This window comes from Cygnus olor, chromosome 9 (assembly GCF_009769625.2).
Source record: "Cygnus olor isolate bCygOlo1 chromosome 9, bCygOlo1.pri.v2, whole genome shotgun sequence".
NCBI lineage: Eukaryota > Metazoa > Chordata > Aves > Anseriformes > Anatidae > Cygnus > Cygnus olor.
In genome coordinates this window covers 6,571,200-6,592,699 of record NC_049177.1, presented here as the reverse complement: position 1 = coordinate 6,592,699, position 21,500 = coordinate 6,571,200, and the positions used below count along the sequence as shown (strand labels likewise).

At 42.0% G+C, this 21,500-nt stretch overlaps 1 protein-coding gene across 6 annotated transcripts in view; it reads right to left on the bottom strand.

Moving 5' to 3' along the window:
• Window positions 1-21,500, bottom strand: part of SPSB4 (splA/ryanodine receptor domain and SOCS box containing 4) — a 93,560-nt gene that overhangs the window by 16,611 nt on the left and 55,449 nt on the right. Inside the window, exon 3 of one of the 6 annotated variants that reach the window (XM_040568116.1) lies at window positions 2,231-2,271. The exons of the other annotated variants lie outside the window; for them this stretch is intronic. Coding sequence (XP_040424050.1) covers window positions 2,246-2,271 — 26 coding nt within the window. The 3' untranslated portion in view covers window positions 2,231-2,245. Of the gene's footprint in view, window positions 1-2,230; window positions 2,272-21,500 lie in introns of those variants that run through there. 6 annotated transcript variants of the gene reach the window in all.

Genomic DNA, 21,500 nt, shown 5'->3' with positions numbered 1-21,500 from the left:
TTGCTCTGAAAATTTGTTTCTGCACGTACCATTTCTAAAAGTTATTTGACTAACACTTTATCTTACTTTAAAGTTCTTTGCTCTGTAATAGCAAGATGCTTCCAATTGTTCACACTGAAGATACAGCTCTGTGTGGGTGTTTTCCTCTTTTCTGGTTTCAGTGTACCCCCGGCCAGCAGTGACGCAGCTCTTCCCCAAGCTACCCGAGTTAAACCCCACCGCTGCCCACAGAAGTTCCGACCAAGCCTGGGGCTCAAGGTTCCTCCTAAAACAAATGCACAGGAGGGGGAAGGAAAGGGGCAGTAAGGGATTTAACAAGCCATCAGAGAAAAGGACTTGAGAATTAGCCTGCACACATTTCTGTCCTCAGTCAGTTCCCAGTGCTCAGTGGCCTGTGGGTGCAGACAGCTCCCAACAGACTTCTGCCTTTCAGCACTGTTCTTCCAAGTAGCTGCTGGCTGCCTCATTCCTGAAACCCCACTTCAAGTCCAAGTTCTCACTTTCTGCATTTGTTTTCCATTGCCTCTCCTAGAAAAAGCTGAGTGTCAAAGATCGTCACGTAGAAAGTCCCAAAAGAACAATGCCAAATTTATTTGGGGTTCAAAGTCAGCCATATCGGCCATGCTTTTGATTTTCCTAATTTTCTATGCATGCATCTTGTGCAAAATGGCACATAAGGCACACAATAGTTACAACAAGGGCTACAACAGCTAAATCCATTGCCATAGATATCAAGCATCTGTAATAAATTTACAGGCCATCACTGAAAATGTTACCATTGATGTCCAATCTAATTACATTTGTACACAAGAAGTAATCTAGGGCCCACAAAGAAGGGAAGTTGAAGGAATGACACAGAATACAAAAAAGTAAGCAAACTCTTAAATCTCCGATGCCTCTGACTCTTTTTGGGATCCCCAAAAGCCGCCCCTTGCTTTGTGCAGGTCGCCCTGCAGGCACAGTGCAGTGTGTGGTCTTAATCCTGCGGAGTCTCAGCGAAGCTCTATGTGCCACAGCATTAAACAAGTTTTTGGAAACTCTCCTCAAAAGAAAGTAACACCCATTATGCTGGAAATTTGGTATTTTTGGAAAGTGTAACAACTATGATGCCACCTCAGCATCTACCATTTGCTAAAATTTAAAATATCACTTCAGAAACCTGATATTCATCCGATAAGAACAAAACAGCACTTTGTTCATGCAATGCCAGAATACTTTAAGGTTTACGTAGGCCTTTAATCTTTGCTTTCAGAAAGAAGAAGGTAGGTTTATCGTTGCACCTACGTGACTCCATTCTCTCCAGTGGAAAAAAGCAATTTATTACGGCTCAGCTACGAGCTTTCTGCAGTGCGGATGAGGGAGCAGTGGTCAGGCTGCGGTGCCAGCCGCCTTTGTTCAACAGCTGTGGCTCTGCTCCCAAGATCACCAACCGAGTCCAGCAGGTTAAGAGTGCATGCTACGTTTTTCACAGGGATGTGGTCTGTGATGTAAATGCGGTTGGTCTCTAAACTTGCCTTCAGAAAGCACTCTCAGGAACTCAGATCAGCCATTTCCTCCTTGAAATCTCTCATTCCCAAAAGGAAAGGGGAAAAAACCAAACCAAACCAAACCAAACAAACAAAAAAACAAAACACCAAAGCTTCCCTAGCAGTAAGCTTCTGCCAAGAAATTTTAAGTGTTCCCATCCAAACCCTCCTCCCTTTTCTTAAGCTTTCCATTTCTTGCTGCATTATAAATCACTCTGGGGAAATACCATGGACTCTGAACATTTAAGATACGTTCCTAAGTGGTGAACCATCAAGTATTACTAGCCTTTTAAAAATAAAATGGTGTGGGTTATCTGCAGAAGCAAATTACATGTTGCTTTTTCTATATTAATTGTTAGAGGGATTGAAGGCCATAGTAACAGGAAGTTAAATTAGCTCTTATTTTGGAAAACTGCTATATCTGAAACAGAATAAATATCACAAGGACTGAACCAAACTTTGTGGGATACATCAAAATGCTATATACAAGGATTATCTCACTTGGCTGCAAAAAGGCTTGTCAAATAACATCAAAATTATTATTTTTCATATTTGAATATAAGAAGAGCTGACCTGCAGCTATACAACAGGCAGTACCTTTAAAAATGCTAGAGCCCCAGTACAAGACAGCAAGTATGCTCATTGTCCTTCAAGAGCTTCTCCTATGCACGCATCCTCCAATTTTGGTTTGTGAATATTTCCGCATAAACAACTCTTAATCAAACCTTTTGTTCCAGGAAGGTCACTGTAGGTTAAGAATAATGCATTAAAATGCTTTTGAAGTATTTATAGAAAGACGTTATAGAAAAGAAGGAATAGTTTAAGCATGATGGCAAGGCTGTATCGCTAACGGAAGTTTCTGCAGAGGTTGAGCTCAGGACACAGGCCCAAAAGCCAAGTTCATAACCATTACAGCAGAGACACAAACAGAGCGGCTCCGGCCAACAGCGAGCGCCTTCACCCAGCAGCCATTGATGGACTGGTTTCAGTACCACCAAGGGGTGACTTACACATCCAAGGGGCATTTCAGTCTCCTCTAAGTGGTGACAGAAATTAGGGAAATAACATGAAAGGCACAGGGCAGAGCCATGCTCACTCTGATCCAGAGACTGCTTTGTTTACACTTCAGCAAACTTTTAGATACCTATCTTTGGGAATTACATGGATAATGAAAGAGCACTGAGAAGTTACTGCTCACATCTGTAAGGAGAACAAAATAAAGTGTCATCAACTTAAAACTACACATCTAACTAATAAATTCAACACTGGAGTTGAAAGTCAACAAACTAGCGTAAACACTTAGCAGGATTGGTTAGCCAGTACCTACAAAACGCTAAAAAAAAAAACAAAAAAACATTTTTTCAACACTATTAAAAGAACCACAGTGCTTTTTGAGAATCTGGAGGCTTTGTGAATACTGAAGTACAGCAGATGTGAAAACATGGCAATCACAAAGGTCATGCTGCTGCCTCTGACGCGTTTCCTACACGATGTTGATCAAATCGCTCAGGTCAGTGTAACCGTGCAAGCACTACGCACGCACTGAGCCAGGCCGTGTCCATCACACTGCAGGGCAACAAGCAGCCACTTCTGAACTGCATACTTGTTTTGCACTTAGATTTGACATGTCCCTCAGGGGACTCTGTTCGGGAATTTAGAGGAGCTCTACATCAGCTGTGCTATGTCTTTGCCATGTCTCTTTGTAAGAGAATCTTGGAGGGCCCAGGAATTGAAATGATTTTATTTTACCTATTTAGATGCAGGCTTCACTGCTAAAGCAGCAGAGATCCATCTCACACGGCTGATACAACTGCAGTGTTCGTCCTGCTACTGCCCACACTGAGAACAAAGGGAAAGTGCTGGACATGACACAACAGAATCTGGTAGACCCCGGCCAAATATTGCGATACGGGTTTGATTAGCTGGGAAATCCCTGTGTGGATGAAAGGCCACATTTATGTATTACCATAATAAACTCAACTGATATGAAGTACGTCCAGAGTTGTGTCCTAAATACAGCACCCTCACAGAGCTCTGCGAGGACCTTGGCTGATCTGCCCATCACATGCTCCTGAGGCCGCTCGAGTCCAGACAGAACCGTCATTTCCCTCTGGCAATGGCAACCTGTTTGGTATAGGCAAGTCACTGCCGCTTCCAAAGGAAGCAAGGCTGCTCCACCTCTCAGGGGCTCTGCAGGGCTCCTGTGGTGCCAAATTGCAACAGTGAAGGACAGAGAAATGACAACAAGAAAGCTGTACTGGTCTTTATACCCTCCAACCCCCTCATGCACACACTTTGTTTTTGCTTTAATACAATTTTTGCTTCACAAAGCCACATTTAAAAAGAAAAAAAAGATCTTGTATTTTCAATTTTAGGGGGATTTTTGCAGAAAACGCATACTGTGGTACAGTAATATAGTCTAACAGATACTGACAGCAGAATATATAGCTCAGAGCAGACCTCTGCTAGGAACATTTGAAAATGCATTATCATTATCTGCCTTTCTCACTGGAAAAAAAAATCATTTCCTTTCCAAAGCACATACGTTAAAGTCCAATATCCGAAGAATTTTAGGTTTTCCTATTGCTATTACTGAGAAAGGAAAGCAAAAAGCAAGTCATTAAAAGGAGGTGACCTTTCTGCCAGACTGGCTTCCATTCCAGCAGCTTTCACACAGTGAGAAAATCTCTGAAGGTATTAACAGAGTGGGCATTTGCAGAGTCTTCAACATGAAACAAAGTTTGTACAGTTAAAAAGCAGCACCAGGGAAAGAAGTTCTGAAAAGGAGCCAGCTGTGCCACTCAGGAGGAAAGGGGAGGGAGGCACTTGATGCATTAAGACCACATGCTTGTTTATTTCTTTTACAGACAAAAATGAGTGATTGAGACCCAAATGCTTCTTTATTTCTCAAGAATACACAGGAATATGCTAGGATATCTAAGCTGGACAAATGAACTGTAACATCTGATTGCCTCTGGTAGAGCTGCAGAGTTAGGTTGTTCATCCTGTGAGGCTGCTCGTATGGATGACATACGACACACACTGCTGCCCCACAAGTGCGATGACCGCAGTGACCGTGCTGCCAAATGGCCTTGCTCTGTACCAACGGAGTGCAGGCACCATTTGGCAACTCGCCCTGCCTACCCCGCTGCAGAGCAGCTACAAACCACCGCAGCTAGGCTCACTGCAAGCCTCTCTAGTCTAAAATACAGCTTCACCTTCATTATATTCAATCACTTTTCATGAATATCCTATTCGCATTTTGCCTTTTAAAGAGACAGTGGAACCCTGTCCTGAATTATTTACCAACAATGCTCCATTGCTCTGTCAGCATCCCTGTCTTTGAATCACAACCAGAAAAAAAAAAAAAAAAGATGAAAAAAGTAAGGGGACTTGGGAACATTTTTCTGAAGTAGATTAGATTAAAATACGAAGGCTCACCTCAGTGTCTGCAGTTGCTGCAAATAAGCCCAGAGATGAGGTTACTCACTTGCCAACACCAAGAGCTAGCCTGAGTATTGCTGGCAAAATTTGTAGTGTTAAGTTAGTAGCAAAAATGCCTGTCATATTAATTATTCATGATGAATACTCTCTTCTCAGTTTAGTTTATCATGACAAGTTGGAAAGAATCACAGTGGCTCTTCTTGGCAAGAATGGTATCGGAGCTCCGGCTTAGGATGCGCCCAGCCTAATTCCATGACTGAACTCCTCAGTCTCAAGGAGTGAAGCTGGACGTCAGTCATTCCATTTAGTCATACTTAGGAGCCTGAAAAAAAGCTCTTCCTTCAGCAGCTTTCAGCACATTTGAACAAAATGACTGTGAAATATACTCAGAACACAACAGATGGCTTATTCTGAAAATGGGCAGCAGAACGCATCAAGGGGATGGACCCAGCAAGTGTCTTTCAGCAGTGAATTAAGGGGCACGTGTCAAAGGCAAATGCTCAATCACACCTTCAATTCCTTCCAGTTTGTAGCAAAAGTTAACAAAAAGCACACTTCAATTTCTCAGATTTAATGCAAATTAAATACCTAATCCAGTTTCCTATTACAGAATCATTCAATTACACTATATAGTAAATGAGCAGACTGCATTAGTGCAATTCTAATGTTTCTAACATTCTGATGCACTAATTCAACATTTAAGCCCGATTTAAGATTGACTGGATTTAGCTTGGAAGAATAGATTAGAAGAACTCACACTACAGGACTTGTTAGAATGAAAGCAGTAGTGGGGAGAAGATGGGCCAGACAATAATCAAAGGCAGTAACAGTGTAAAGAGCAACTGCTTAGAAAGCCATACAACTTCAGAAATAAAAGCAGTTTAGGATGAGTATCAGAAATGGATAATATGGATATGGAATAACCTCCCAAATCAGAGTATAGAAGTTTAACTGATTGAGCCGTATTATTAACTGGTTGAGCCGCCTAAGCTTTATCTCATCTACAGAAAAGAGTTGCTCTGCATTTCTGCAGTATGCTGCTGTTGGCTTCTGCTCAAAGTCCATTTAAATAACTGGACACTTAAACCATTTTTGCCTGCTCTCTGGGACTGCAAACTGATGCTGACATCCCACCAAGCAGCACCATCAGCAGTGCACACAAGACTGCAGCTGGCAGGATGAGAAAATGGCACTGCACTGCCCAGATGTAGGAAGGCCACTATTAGACTTTTTCTCCGTCTGGAAGTCTTTTATGCAGCAAAAAAACAAAGATGAAAAAGCCCTTGTCTTCTATAGGCACACAACAACACACGTGTGCATGCTCAGAGTCAACTGTAGTGGCTGAAGGAACTGGTAATTACAGTGGTTCAGAAATGGCTTGATTTCAAGTTGATAATGTGCTTATAACTATTAGCTTCTTCTATTACCAGATGGGATGTATAATGTGAAAAATAAATGACAAAACACTTCCCAGGGTTGCTCAAATGACTGATTTGTAGCTGCAGGCATCTAGCAAGTTGTGAATGAACACTGATGTAAAAAAGCATCTCTAGCTGGGACCACAGTAATTAGTCTTTACGAAATTCATTGGAACACTGTCAGGGAGAAGAACAAGAAATGTAAGTAATTTATGCACAATAATTTTAAACAATTGGTAGAACTATAAAAAATTTAAACCAGATATACAGCATACAGCATGCAGCACCTGTGGATTTCTAATCTTTTCTAACAATATCACTTTCCTTGAAAAAATGTTGATTAGCATAGGCACAACAAACAACACATAATTTTGTCAGCCTAAATTATTGCTTCTGCCACCACCAAATATCTGTCTCCAATGTTCTTCCTGCAGTACAAAATAACATAAAAGGCATCCCTTTCTGATTTCGCCTATGACATTGCCTTACTAAAGTGGAATTTCCAAGGAATGACCACCTATGAACTATTAAATTAGTTGATGCCATAATTTATTGCAATTTACATGCTTTTAGCATAATAGTGATGAATATTATAAAGCGACTGAATTATGGCCAACGTGCAATATCATATTTAGAATCTAATACATGGAACAGTTTTGTTAATACAGCATCCCTAATGTCTACTCATCCCATCCAGTGTTCTTACTAAAAACCAGCGTGTGCTCCTGATGTTACGTGGTCTTTCTGCATGAGCAATGTCTATAAATACCTCTCGACTTGAGAGCAAACAGTGGAAGAGAGTGATTTGATCCTCGATGTAACAGAAACGTGGCAGCAGAAGGGATGGCAGTAGCAATGCAAGTAGAACAATTTATTAGCATGAGAACTATTCAGACAGACTAGACGCAACAGAGAGAGTCTGACTACATGGCGTGGAATTCTTAGTTTTATTGCCTCAGTTTTTGTTGCAACAATATGACCAAGCCAAAGTTACACTGTTCCACACCAGCAGAGAAGCCAGCCAGCCATCCATCTCGTGCCTGCCAATAATAGTAATAATGATAAATGGATGCAATATAGTATATAATGAATAAAAACTAAGATCCAGCACTGAGCTGTTAGCATGTTATCATAGCAATATATCTCACCTATTCTCAACTATTTTAAGACTGTACGTAAATGTCACTAGATACTACAAAAGAATTTTAATGTTCCCGATTCTCCAGTCCAGCTACAGCTTGTCATGATGAATCAAAAATCATTTTGTTAGGGTTCAGTTATTCTTTATGGGGGTCAGCAAATCAAGTTAACTAGCTGAAAAATTGTTGAATATAGCACCTTGAGAAAAAGCACAAGGTGTCACGACCCGGTTCTACCTCCTGCTTTCTAGACAGGCTTAGGCTTACTCAGCTATCATCACACACTTGATATAGCCTGCCAACCAAAGTATTTTCTTTTAAAACAAACATTTGAATTACAGATTATAAAGAGCAGTCTGTTTAAGCAGGTGCACTGTCAATCGCTGCCATTCTCGAATTTTGCCTTGCCTACTCAAAGTCAAGAGAATATCTTGCTAAAATTAACAGCGCATGCCAAAAATCTCTCCACAGCTGTGCAGGATAAAGTGGAGAAGAACAGATTTAAGCTTTAATTAAAACATTCAAAATGATATTCAATCAGGAAAAACAGGACAGAAATGCAAGCCTCTGTTCCTTTGCCATCCAAGGAAGGGTACATCAGTGTTTCAACACCATCTTTGGACCCACTCAGGAATGATATCAAACATACGACTTGCAATTTTTTTTTTCTTTAGCCTCAGAAGAGGCATGGAAAGACACGAAAAGAAAAAGCACTGTAAATGGCAACTCTCTTCCTGAGACAGGGAATACAGGGGGTGTGAGAGGCACACAGTAGCTCTAAAGACAAAATTATCTGAATATTAGGAATATTAGTACACCAACAATGTCCATGGCACAAGAAAGACTTTTAGTAAGTCTAGGAAGACAAATTTGCAGAAGAATTTCAAAAGTGGATCTGCTTTACCTATATAATGTAATTGTCTCCTATATTCACCAGCTTTACCTATACAATGTAACTGTCTCCTATATTCACCAGCATTTGTAGACTTGTGGTTAACTCTTTCCCTTCAAACAGGATGGCAGATAAGTAATAATAAGAGGGAAAAAAAACCCTTGCAGGTCAGAAGAATTAACTGGTATCTTGCTGAAGCTAGCAAGGTCATGCAGTATTCATGCATGGAGGACAGAAGTACACTCATCAGCTTATAGTGCTACGGGGAACTCCCCACCTGAAGCTCTCACCATTTGTAGCCATTAAAAAGGCTTCACTATTTTATCTGAAAGCAGCTGATAGGTTAACGGCTGCATTTCTCACAGAGCCCCATGTAGGCAAAGGGGTGGCTTACAGTTCTTGCAGACACCGTGGGAGCTCCTGCTGCTGCTAACACACAGTACTGGGCTGTTCTCCCCTAAGCGCAGGGGAACACTGAGAAATACTTAAGCCAACTGATATTCCTGAATGGAAGAATTATTGTGTTACTATCAGATGGCTATAGATGCTATATTGCATACTTTCATGGACCCTAATGAAACCTTTACCGTTTAATGTTGGCTAATACATGACCTTTTAAATTAATAAAAATATAGAAAGTAGCTACTTTGTATTAAAAGTAGACCCTTTCAATTGAACTATTTACGTCTACCAAGAAGTGCTAGGTCAAACTAATACTGCATGTTTGCAACCTTCTTTCTAAAAATACACCCTTATAGTGTATTTATTTCTACTAGCTATTATTTCTCTACAGCATAATCACGGAAACTGCATGACTGCACTACTTCTAGCCCACACGTGTTAAGTAAGTGAGCTCATTTTGTAGAAACTTTCACACCCAGGTCTGAAATCTGTCTGTTATAATACAGTATTTACTTTTCACCTGGGTTGTAAACTATTAAAACCACAAAGCCAAATCTTGCAGACAAAACTCACATTCACTAAAATCCTAATTGAAAACTTCACAATTTTGAGCAATGCTATTCATGGGGAAGACACCAGTGGCGAAGGAGGGAAGGAGAATCTCTACAAATTATTTCATGTTTGAAAACAGGATCTCTTTAAGGGGTAGCCTTCCCCTAAAATAGGATTTGCAAGCTTTCTACCCTCAATTTCTACTTTTCCCTTATTCTTTTATGTATACTGGTATCAGCTGTTACATGACATGCGCTAGTTAAAATACGGAACATGAACAATGACTCCAGTAAAATGCCTGTGTGTTAAACAACCACATCTCACAAGCTGAGTCTTCAGATCTGATGAACTATTGATCCTTTTTCTCCTTCTTCCACTCTACCAATCTAACAAACTATTGATTCTTTCCTCCTTCACCCATTTTCTGCTTTGGTTATGCATGCCCCTCCTCCACTTTCTGAATATCCTTGTCTATATAGCCTTCGGCAGGGTACAAGCTCACCCTTCCTCCCCAGTTCAGCCATGCCCTTCTGTACCCGAACAGCTGCTGGTCTGTCCCCATGGTGGGTACCTGACAGAAAAACTCAGCGTCAGAAATACAGGATACAGCACTGATCTGTACTCCGCAATGGAAAGAGCATTGCAAAGGATGTGGTTCTCCCTCCCAGTGCCTACTGCATGCTGGCACTGCTGTCCCCTCCTGCCCTCCACTAGGCGTGATCCTACAGCCCCGAACCTTCCTTGCCCCTACAACAGTCCACCACAAAAGGACCCTCCCTGCTTTCTGAGAGGGTTTGCATAACATAGTTGCAGGGGAAAAACTGCTCTCAGCCCTTGCTTGGTTTGTTTGTCAACAGTAGTATTTATTGTGCTCTGCAACTACATTCTGACTGATTTCTCTCATTCCTTAAAAACCCCAAACTATGAGCACAATTCCTTTCAGACAGATGAGGAAAATACCTAAACCTCCTTGAGACTGCCCAAGCCTCTGCTTGTTTGTTATTCTACAAGCAACAGCTCCCTCCTCCTTCCTGCGAAGGCTGGCAGGGCACTGCCTGTTTCAACAGCTCCAGTCCCACGAGCCACCCCGCAATGTGCTTCCAAGCCAACAAGGCATAAGGCAGCCAGCGACCACCCTGGCATGCTGCATCCCAGGCTGGGTCATGGTTTTAGCCTCCAGAACCTCATGGCAAAACCACTGAAATTTGCAGTTTCACTGTTCACAAGCAATCTATCTGGCCTTTCCCTCACTGAAGCCTTTCCTTTACTGAACTGACACTGCTGCAGGTAGTGCAAGTGCCCGCACTGCATGGCGGCAGGCCAGGGGAAGCCATTGATGCCCTTGGTGGTTCCACGCAGACCTGCTGGAGTAGAAGTTTAACCAAGATAGAAAAGTAAAGAGTTCTCAAGTAAAATGTTTCTATTATTCTGTACACGTTCAGAAAAGCTGCACTTAACAGCTGCTATACATCATTTCAGCCAAGAGTTTTCCCCCCAAATCCTCTCTTTGCTGGCGGCCAGACGGGTGAATTACTGCCTCACTACGGCACCACCACAGACCTTTCAGATCTCCTTCCCATTTCCCTGTGCAGCCTACTTTGCCTTCACAAATCCCTACCCTCCTCTCTGGAGGACACAAATGCTAAATCCGATGACAAAGCTCTACTTTGAGCTTTCAAACTCATTAGCGAGTGTGACCTCAGTCAAACACCATACTTGCAGTTTCTTCTGCAATACTCAACCATAACCCAGCTGAAGCCAACCAATTTGTTACATACACACGCCTGTTCTGCGGATCTCTCATAATCTGGAGTAAATCCTTTATCTCTCATGTATTACTCAATGTATGAAACCAACTGGGTTTAAATATGAAACAAAAAGCTGCTGATGTGGGTGGTACTTACAAAACCATTATTTTCCCAATTGGATTCTAGTTTTTAAAAAATTACTTGTTCCTTAATACTTGGAGATTAAGGATCAGTTAGGAAAGAATATTATCTGAGTAATACCTAATACCCAAATATTTTGAAAAAGTTTGAAAAATTTATCTATTTTTGGAGGACTGAAAATAGTAACTGGTTCCTCATTAGCAGCTTTCTCTCCCAAAATCACTGCTGTCATAAAAACAGAAGTGTGAACACTAGTCATTCCTAAATTTTGTTTGTTGCTTATTGTGAAATACTTTTAAGACCTTTTTTATTTTATATATATATATTTTTTTATTTTTTTTTTCTGGAAGTACAGTGCCAATTGCTTCGAAAGGGACAGCGTGGGATTCCTCCCAGCAACCCTCCCGCTGGTAAGCATGCTCCATCAACCTTGCTGCAACAAGTGATACTGCTATCACATGATAAATAATGTGTTAGCACGGTCCTAGAGAGTAGATAATGGAGACAAAGAAGAAGGTAAAATCAACCACTGCTGTCATCTTTACCTCAGGGTAAAACTTAGTGGCTCTCATATCTTCCTGCTGAAATCTGATTAATTTTTCTTCTCTTGGACACCTGTTCTAGTGCAAACCAATGCAGTATTAAAGGAGTGGATTTTAAACGGAGTGGCAATATACAGGACTAGCTCACATGGAAAGTTTATTTTACACTACTGTTTAGAAAAAAAATACTGGAATGTTCTTCAATTTATCACAGGGAAAAGAAAAAAAAAAAAGCATTTGCACTACCCAAAATCCTGGGCTGTGTGAGAACACAGTAAAATAGTCAGCATGTGAAAAAGAAAAGTTTTATAAAAACAAACAAATGACCAAATAAGAGGACAATTCGTGGTCCCAAGTTAACTCCCATGGAGCTTAACAGTATTAGAATTTCATCCAGGCATTTTTCAGACAAAACCCAGAAATACTTGCTTTGTTAGAAACATTAATTGCAAAACCAAATGGGCAAAACCCTTGGTCAGTTTATTCAAATAGGGGCTGTCATCCCCAGAAGAGGATGTGTAACTCAGCAAGTATGCTGGGAAAAATCTTCCTGAACCTTTTCCCTAAAGCAGGCACCCCCAAAATACCACAGAAAATCTCAAAGCTTCATTTCATCACAACAAACTGGAACAAGATAATAATAAATAAAGGAATCCAGCTCATTAGTAAAATGACACCAAGCTGTGTGGTGGGGCCGACCCGCTGAAGGGAAGGGATGCCACTCAGAGGGACCTGGGCAGGCCTGAGGCCTGTGCAAACCTCATGGGGGTCAACAAGGCCCTGGGTCAGGGCAAACCCAAGCACAAACACAGGCTGGGCACAGAATGGGAGGAGAGCAGCCCTGAGGAGAAGGACCTGGGGGTGCTGGTGGATGAGAAGCTCGACACGAGCCAGCAACGTGTGCTTGTGGCCCAGAAAGCCACCAGTACCCTGGGCTGCACCAACAGCAGCGCAGCCAGCAGGGCGGGGAGGGGATTCTCCCCTCTGCTCTGCTCTCGTGGGGCCCCACCTGGAGGCCTGCGTTCAGCTCTTAGGCCCCCAGCATAAGGAGGACATGGACCCGTTGGAGCAGGTCCACAGGAGGCTAGGAGGATGATCAGAGGGCTGGGGCACCTCTGCTATGGAGACATGCTGAGGGAGTTGGGGTGGTTCGGCCTGAAGGAGAGAAGGCTCCGGGAAGATCTTACAGCGGTCTGCCAGTGCGTAAAGGAGGCTGAAGGAGAGCTGGGGAAGGACTCTGTGTCAGGGAAAGTAGTGATAAGACAAGGGGTAATGGCTTTAAACTAAAAAGAGGGTAGGTTTAGAGTAGATAAAAAGAAGAAATTCTTTACTATGAGGGTGAGGCACTGCCCAGGACTTAAGTTAAAAGGCCTGTAAAGAAGCTTCTTTCCCTCCTGCCATGGCCTGGCAGCGCACGTCCTTTCCTTCTGGCTTGCTTTGAGCTAATCAACTCAGCCATTCTCTGGGTCAAGACAAATTAAATCCGGCACATCCATGGAGAAGCTATTTCTTCCATCCCTTCAGGGACGCAGACCCTTGGCCATGTGTCAGCTTCCTGCTCCTCCCGACAGCCATTCAAGTCCTGCTGCGCTCAGGCTCGCTTCTGGCCTTGTCTCTCTCTAGAAAAATCCTTCCGAAAATCCCCCTTGGCCAAGCACACAGAGCTGCTTTCTAGGAAGGAACCATCAATCCTTTCCTCCCCAGGGTCTCATGTGATGGCAGGGTGCAACCCCAAGATCAAGCAAAATAGTCCTCACACTGGCTGCCCAGTCACTCCCTTTTTTAAAAACAAAACAAAACAAAACATCTGTTAACATTCAGGAAATTGTGAATAAATGCATTATGCAGTGTTATCACTCATCATACCTTCTCAACTTCTGGTAGAATTTGCTCAACCTTCATCATAAAAACACTACTTCTTTGTCTTTTCCAACTTTGTTAATCATATTTAGATGGAGAAATTTTACTGATTGCTTAGCAGCTGAATTCATATAGAGTAAGTTTTGACATGCATGCAGAGGTCCCCGATCTCCATCACTGCATATTTGCATGCCTTATAGTGTACACGCCTTCCACTGTAAGATCTGGGGGAAATAAATAGATAAATTGCCCACCTAACAAAACAAAAAAGCAGGTACCGTCACAGCTTTGGACCCTGTCTGCAATCAACAACAGGCTGGCAGCAAACACACAGAGGCTTCTAATGGATTTCAATCAACAACAGGCTGGCAGCAAACACACAGAGGCTTCTAATGGATTTCTTTTGTGTCTTGCCTTCTGATACCTACAGATGCTACGCTCTTCTGGCTAAGCAGAAGGAATGAATCTGACTGCACAGCACAGTTACGGGATATGGTAATACCACCAGTATATAAACATTAACAACAACAGGCAATAACCCTGACATGGAGAGTTTGTATTTCCAGACTACCTCCCCTCCTCCAGTTCTGTGAAAGCTGTAATAGCTCATGTTACTATAAATCATCAGTTCCACATATTATTTCCCAGCTGGAATAGCATTTGACTTATTATTCTTGTAAATTCATGTGAGTGCTTCAGACCTATTACTACTAAATAATTTAATCAGCAAGTGTCTCCAAACCTGGCTGCAGGAGCAGACTAAGTTAGCTAACTGAATGCAAAAACCATTATTTGAATCATAAGCTACCAAAGATCAAAGGCAGAATTTCACTGCATCACCTGTATTTCTCCAACTCATAGAGGAGAACTCAATAACACAAACAGCTCCAGGAAACCGTTTAATTTCAATTTTGAAAAAATTGCTCACATTTTCTTCACCAAGCAATATATCGCTGCATCAACAGCATCAACCAAAGGATGATGGGAAGCATGCTAACAGTAATGACCTATTACCCAAAGCTAACTTTCACACAGCATCCTCCTCTTCCAAAATACTCACTGCAACAAAAGCCTCATTGTTGTGGCTCCATCCCAACATGCACAGATGCTCAACAGATGCTGCCAGACTGAGAAGCGAGGCAGAAATGGGTGCCACAGCTGTTAGGAACACGGCAGGGCTCGATCTGTTGCTACTGAAGTCAGCAGAACGCCACTGAATTTCCTGACAGTAGACACTGAAAAAGGCTTATCCTCTGCAAACACAGACCCAGGATGCCTGCAAAACAGCTGTATGAAAAGTGGCCTCATCTTTCTATTGTTTCTCAGGCTCGGGAGGTGCATCCACCCCCTTACCTGTCCAACAAGAAAAGTCCTCTCTGTCAAGGCCACACTGAAGGCAGGGTGTGCTGGGCACATCTCACAGGGTGAGATGCTCAGATCACTCCCAAGAGACTGAATTTCTGTTCAAAGATGTTTTTTGAAAGTCTCGTACATTTGTCTGTGTATTACCACCATGAGCATTTAGAAATCTTGAATAAAATTTCAACAGCAACACAGACACTGGAAATGGTTTACCCCCTTATTCCTATTAAAAAAATAAATAAATAAATGTTGGTAACATAAGAATGGACATTAGGTTTCTCCTTCCTCCTACAACATTGCCAACTCTTCAAAAGGGCTTTCACAGACAACCATTTCTTTTGGAAGTCTCAAGACGAAGATGATGCTAGATCTTTTTCCATACACTGAAACAACAGAGTCTTTCCTATTGGTTCTGACCAGAAGTACTCCACTTTCTGAACTATGAATCTTATTTTTTCCTGATATAATCTGAGCATTGCCTATGATTATTCATCTATGCACATTCCAAAGTTTGTTTTTTCAATCACTGTTTAGGACTGATGGTACTGTGATGTATGCTTCATCCTGAAAAACTGACAAATATGTTACATCCTGAATTACAGGAACACTGAGGTTCACCCAACTTCCACACAAGAATTTCCATCCAACTTAGACTGAAGAAATTATGTATTTATTTCAACAGTATACATCCTGCTTATGCTTCAGAGTAATCACTCATGTTGGATGAAAGAACCCCTGTAGAAAACAGTCTTCATCTCAAGAAACATTAATGGTGGAGATTATTACAAAGCGTAGAGCACTTTGCTCTGTTAGGACACAACACGTCCTCGGGGATACACTTTGGCTCACGTTTTACAAAAACAGGAGTCATCTGAGCTGGCTTCAATGAAGTTCCAGTGTGGAAGGAAATAGTTCAATGTGGAATAATCACAACATTCATTCCTGAAGTCTGGTTATAAATATTAGCTTTTGCTAAATAATGGCAGAAAACCACCTGTACTGCTAAAAAGATAAGTATTGTACATACCACTATCCACACACATGCCATGATCTGTCTTAACAAGACACACATTGTGACAGTCAAGGAAACAAGGGAAGAATAAGAATTTTCCCCTTTTGGCTTCTGTAATGACCAACTACCCCAGCGCTTGGTGCAGAAAGCATCCACAGAGAGCCCGACCCCACAGAGCCCCCCCAGCCAATGCCCCGAGCGCGACCACCCCGCAGACACACAAAGGGAAGCCGAGAAAGAAAGAGAATCGCACTCGGCTGCTTCAGCAACAACAGTACCGGAGTGCTTCTGGCACTTTACCCTGCGCGGTTTTTTCATCAATTCCAAAAAATGTCCCAGCTCCTCTCCAGGTACAGGAAATGGTGATTCAGCACCAGCGAGCTGGCAGCTCTGCTGCATGCAAAGCGCCTCGACAACCAACATCACCAACACACAATCCTCCTCCAAGCCCTACAACATCTGCAAGTCAAACTTGTTGCAAGAAACATAACCAGGAGAAAATGACAGTTGACAACACGGGTGAAGTGTGTTTACTTCTGTTGCTGCTATGTATTCCTTATCTATCTAAATAGCATTTATCCATTTTTATTTAAGGTGCCTGACACTTGGTAACAACTTGGTTGCCTGACACACCAAATCACTGAACAGACTGCAGATAATCCCATTTTCAAAGCAATGCAGGGAATTTAGACATGCATCAATTTTAAATTGTGCTCTGAAAAACCAATTTGCCGTGCTGCACAACCTAGCAAGATTTCTTTTGACAGTTTCCAAATAAAACCCAACAAATAAATGAGGCATAATAAGAAAACTCATACAACTGGTATTAAATCCCTGAAAATACTGTAATTACATTTTATGCCATAAACATATTCAATGTCTTTACAAACTCAGAAAGTTGACCCACCTTCCACTGGGCTATCAGGATTTATCAACTTATTAGGGTTGGCAATGTTCAGTGCCTGGCCCCACAGCTAAGTGCTCTGCAGGCACTGCCCAGCAGTCCAATACAAGCACCTGCCAGGGGATTTTCCATGCTTGCTTGAGCTTCACAAACAATATCTTAGTGTCGTCCGTCCTCCCCTCCCCCCAAAAGCCAGAAACAAAAAGAATTAAAAAAATTGCCTTTTGTATTTTAAACAGAAAAAAAGAGGCATGGGTAGATGCTTGTTCATCTGAAGAGATGGTTGTATGCTACAGCTCATCATCATGTAACAGTCCACACTTGTTCTCCTCTTTTCTCCCTCCCAACTTCCAAGAAACACTGTGATAAATGTAGATAAAGAACGCAATTTCTCATATATTAAAGTGATATCCACATTTAAAAAAAAAAATAACCCCCCCAAAAAAACAAAACAAAACAAAAAAACACAGAAAGCACCATTCACAACAAAACAAAGCAAAGCAAAACACAGACTCCCCCTCATGTCATCTGTGGCTTTAAAGGTAGCATCCCGTAAGTACAGCTTCCCGCAGGTGGCAAAGTTATGGCTCCTGAGAAACCCAGGCAAACTGGCAGCAGAGACCGGCAGCCTTTTGCATGTTGGCCATTTTCCATTCTGTGACATTTTAATAATCAAACTCAAGAAAGAAATATATACGTTTATTCACTCCAAAACACATATTTGTGGTCCTCTGGAAAGGTCGGAAGGGAAAGGCAGAAGCAGGCAGAGCCCAGCCCAGGAAAACCCCGCATGGGCTGAGGGCAGGTGCCACTTGCTGACGGCTGATGTTGCCTCTTGAAGTGAGCCCAGGAACTTCTGCTGAGCCGCAACAAGGAGCCTTCTGTACCTTTCCATTTGTCAGTCCACCCAGCGCAAGTGCCACTTGTGTTTATCATGGGAAGCAGATCAGCGAGTCCACACACCGGGTCTTAAACACGTGGCACTAACAGCAGGGCCCGGAGAGCTGATACCGCTGGTCCTAAGCAGCAGCTGCTCCAGGATTATCGCTTCCATGAACAGCAACAGGTGCTAACTCGAAAAAAAACGCCACAGATTTATTCTCTGAGCCCATCTTGCTGAGGACCGTTCATCCACAAGTGTGACCTGGACTGGATTCCTGCTGCTCACTCTCTTATTCCCAGGATTTTAAGATAAAAAAGCAACCATACAGCAGTGGGCTTCCACCACCTTAGATTGCAACTACACTGGATGGAGGCTAGTCACAAAGAACATCGCTCTCCACAAACCAACACGCCTTGTCTGCACAGACTGCACCTGCTTCTTCACCTGTTGCATTTTGCTGCCTTTGTTTCTCCAAACTTGCCACAAAGGTATCCTGAATTTTTATCAGACTACATTGATAAATCTGATGTGATACATTTGAATAGAAAAAAGCAAGATGCAAATTTTGCAGGAAGTCTATCACTCCGTATCATGTAACTATACAAACACATTTTGTAGGGCACAGCTCTACTGTTGAAGCAAACATCATTTTGCAACACTGAAAGATCCAAATCCAATATAAATATATACCAACTGTGTTGTATACATGATTGCACACTGACATCACAAATTAAATACCAAACAGTTTAAAACAGGCTGTCTAGTCATAAATTTCAAAACCCACAACAATTAAATGCAAACGAACAGGTATCAATATAAGTGTTACAGTGCTAACCTGGTTTTTAATAAAGAAGAAAAAAGCAGAAAGAAATATGTTTCAAAAAATATCCTGTAAATCCATATGTGAAATTTACATTAACTCTAAGGGATTGATATAAATTGAAAAAAGATAAATTTGCACATTTACAGGTGATACGATTCTAAGTTTCTCAATGCATTTCCTGGGATTTCGGAAGGATGATGGCTATCCACAGCTACAGCAACACACCGGGGAGCTAGAGTATATCCCCGGCCCCCGGTACTCCAACACGGCGACCTACAACACATCAGCTGAACCTAACAGGTCCAGGGGTTGGAAACATTAAGCAAAAGGGCAATGTGTTCCCAAGGAAGAAGAAATGCCAGGCCCAGAGCTGGTGGAGTAATTAATGAAAGCAGCTTTGAAACACGTCTGCGGCACTTGCTCCACATCCTGCTGACATTAAGGAGAGCAGGATTACCTCCTGAATTAAACCACCACGAAACAAAACCACACAAGTTTTGCTGTGCTTCTGACTGTAACTCATACATGGGTTTTTAAAACAAGTAGACCACAGCAGTGTAAAACAGTCATCTCAGTCCAGAAAAATAAGAATGGAATGTCTCAAATTTCATATAATTGTTTGAAATAACTTTTTGCATATTGTCATGCATGTCGAAGCTGTTTCCAGAATAGAACTGGGCATCGATACAGGACTACTGGCTGTCAGCAGCCAAGCGAAACGCAAAGGCCACAGTAACACGGTGCCCGCAGCTCCAGCTGATGCACGGGTTACTGGAAAACACACCACTGAGCTCTTGATCACCATCCAGTTATGACTTTTCCCAGCAGTAACATTTGCCACGTGCCCCACTGAAATTTCCTAATTACAAGCACATGAAATACACTTTCTGTTGTCCGTAGATTCACTGAAGTCTTGCTCGGCTGTTTCGGGCAGGGGTCAGGCATTTCGTTTGTCTGCTTTTACATGAAAAGAGACTATGGCTCTCCCGAAATTATTCTACACTGGCTTCACTGACTCCAACCCATAAACATTGCATTAATTCATTCAGGACAGTTACCAAAGACACAGCTATCTCTGCAGCAGCGAGTGAGAACACTATCAGCTTGTTCTGAATCAGCAGAGACGCTGGCAGCCTTTCAGGTCGTCAGAAAAAAAAAATAGGTAGCTGCAGAGGGAATAAATTTCAAAGTGCCAGTCGAGAATTCCCTCTGGGAAACGGCATTCATTTCTCACACGCTAATTCCAACAATTAACTGGTCAGTGCTGCTTATTTATAAACTTCTAAATAAATTGTAGAGGGCGAATAGCAAAATTCATGTTAAATTCTCAGCTATTAGAGAAGGATACCATGGTTATGCCATACTGCACCAAAAAGTACGTTCGCTTCTTTTCAGCTACATTCAAGTGCAAGGGATCCTTGAGAGGATGATTCAGCAATTAACCCACATCTTTCAATATTAAACTTGTGAATCTATTTCCTGAGACCACACACAGCCAGCACCCTCCTCTCGTTATTAAATTTTTAATGCCTGAAAAATACTGTTATGAGTCCAAGGTGGAAACTTTTCATTATTTGCACTTTATGTATGCCAGAGGACTGATGCTCTGGCAGGTTCGAGTCCTGCTCTTTATTAACACCACTATTTGTGTAACTCGTCTTGTTGGCTGCAGTCACCCATAGTTTGTCCCCAGCACCAGCACTTACATCAGGGGCACTCCAGAGCTGCTCCTGCTTCAAGCAGGGCTGCGGCACACATCCCATCACACCACTAAAATACCTAAAATTACCTTTTACAATACTAGGTTCAAAAAATTTAGAAGTGAACAAGGAAACACATACACGTATATGCAGCAGCACCACTTAACTAACATATGCTCCCATATAGACACCAATTATTTCCATGGCATTAATCATCTCAAAACCCCACTCTAGTATCCTCAGTTTCCTGCCTGCCTTGACTCGTGTTTACCACGTGGGGCCTGATCCAGAGTCCCTAACCATTTGTCTCTTTACACCACGTTCCGGGGCTTTTAAAGGCATGGAAGCCTTGTGAGCCACACATCAGGCAGGATTTTAAGCTACCCACCTCCAGACCTGCGTGCGTGGGTCCTACTGTGCCTACATTTGTTGTGAACGTTTTAAACATTTGTTTAGCAGAGTCACAGACTTCATGTTTATTTGAGAAGTTTTTGACAGACTTAACTACACTTTGAACACGGACTACGTACAAGTAGGCTGAAAGGAAAAAATAAGGGGCTGGAAGTTTTGTTATTTTAATGCCTCACATTTCATTCCTGCCTCCTGCAGCAGCACTAGCAAGACTATCACAGACCCATATAAAAGCAACATCTTTGTTTTGCAACCAATTTCCATTTCAAAGCAGCAAATCTAGACATCACTGTTTGAACTATTTCTTAAATCTCATTTCCATATGCCAGGCAGAGAGGCAACCTGCCTCTTCTGTTCTGCACCATGAAAGCTTCCAACCTACGGGTTCATTTGATAAAGACATGCAAACAAAGTATACATGTGCTCCCTGGGGCTTTTTGCTAAAGAGTTATTTGCATGAGGCATTACAAATTAGCCTTTTTCAAATGAATTCAACATTTCTAATTTACACTATGAACACATTAAACAGATTAAGAAATTCAAAATATTGGATTAAAGAAAATATATCATTTTTAACTGCTGTTTTGGACAGGGTTATTATGGAATGAGCCCAACCATACTAACAGGTTTAGAAAGAAAAAAAGAGCTGTAGTCAACACCCAAACTGCTAAAATCCTATTCTGACGGAAAACTACAGCTGGCCATGGGTATACTGACAGTATTATCATCTCTTCCTCATTC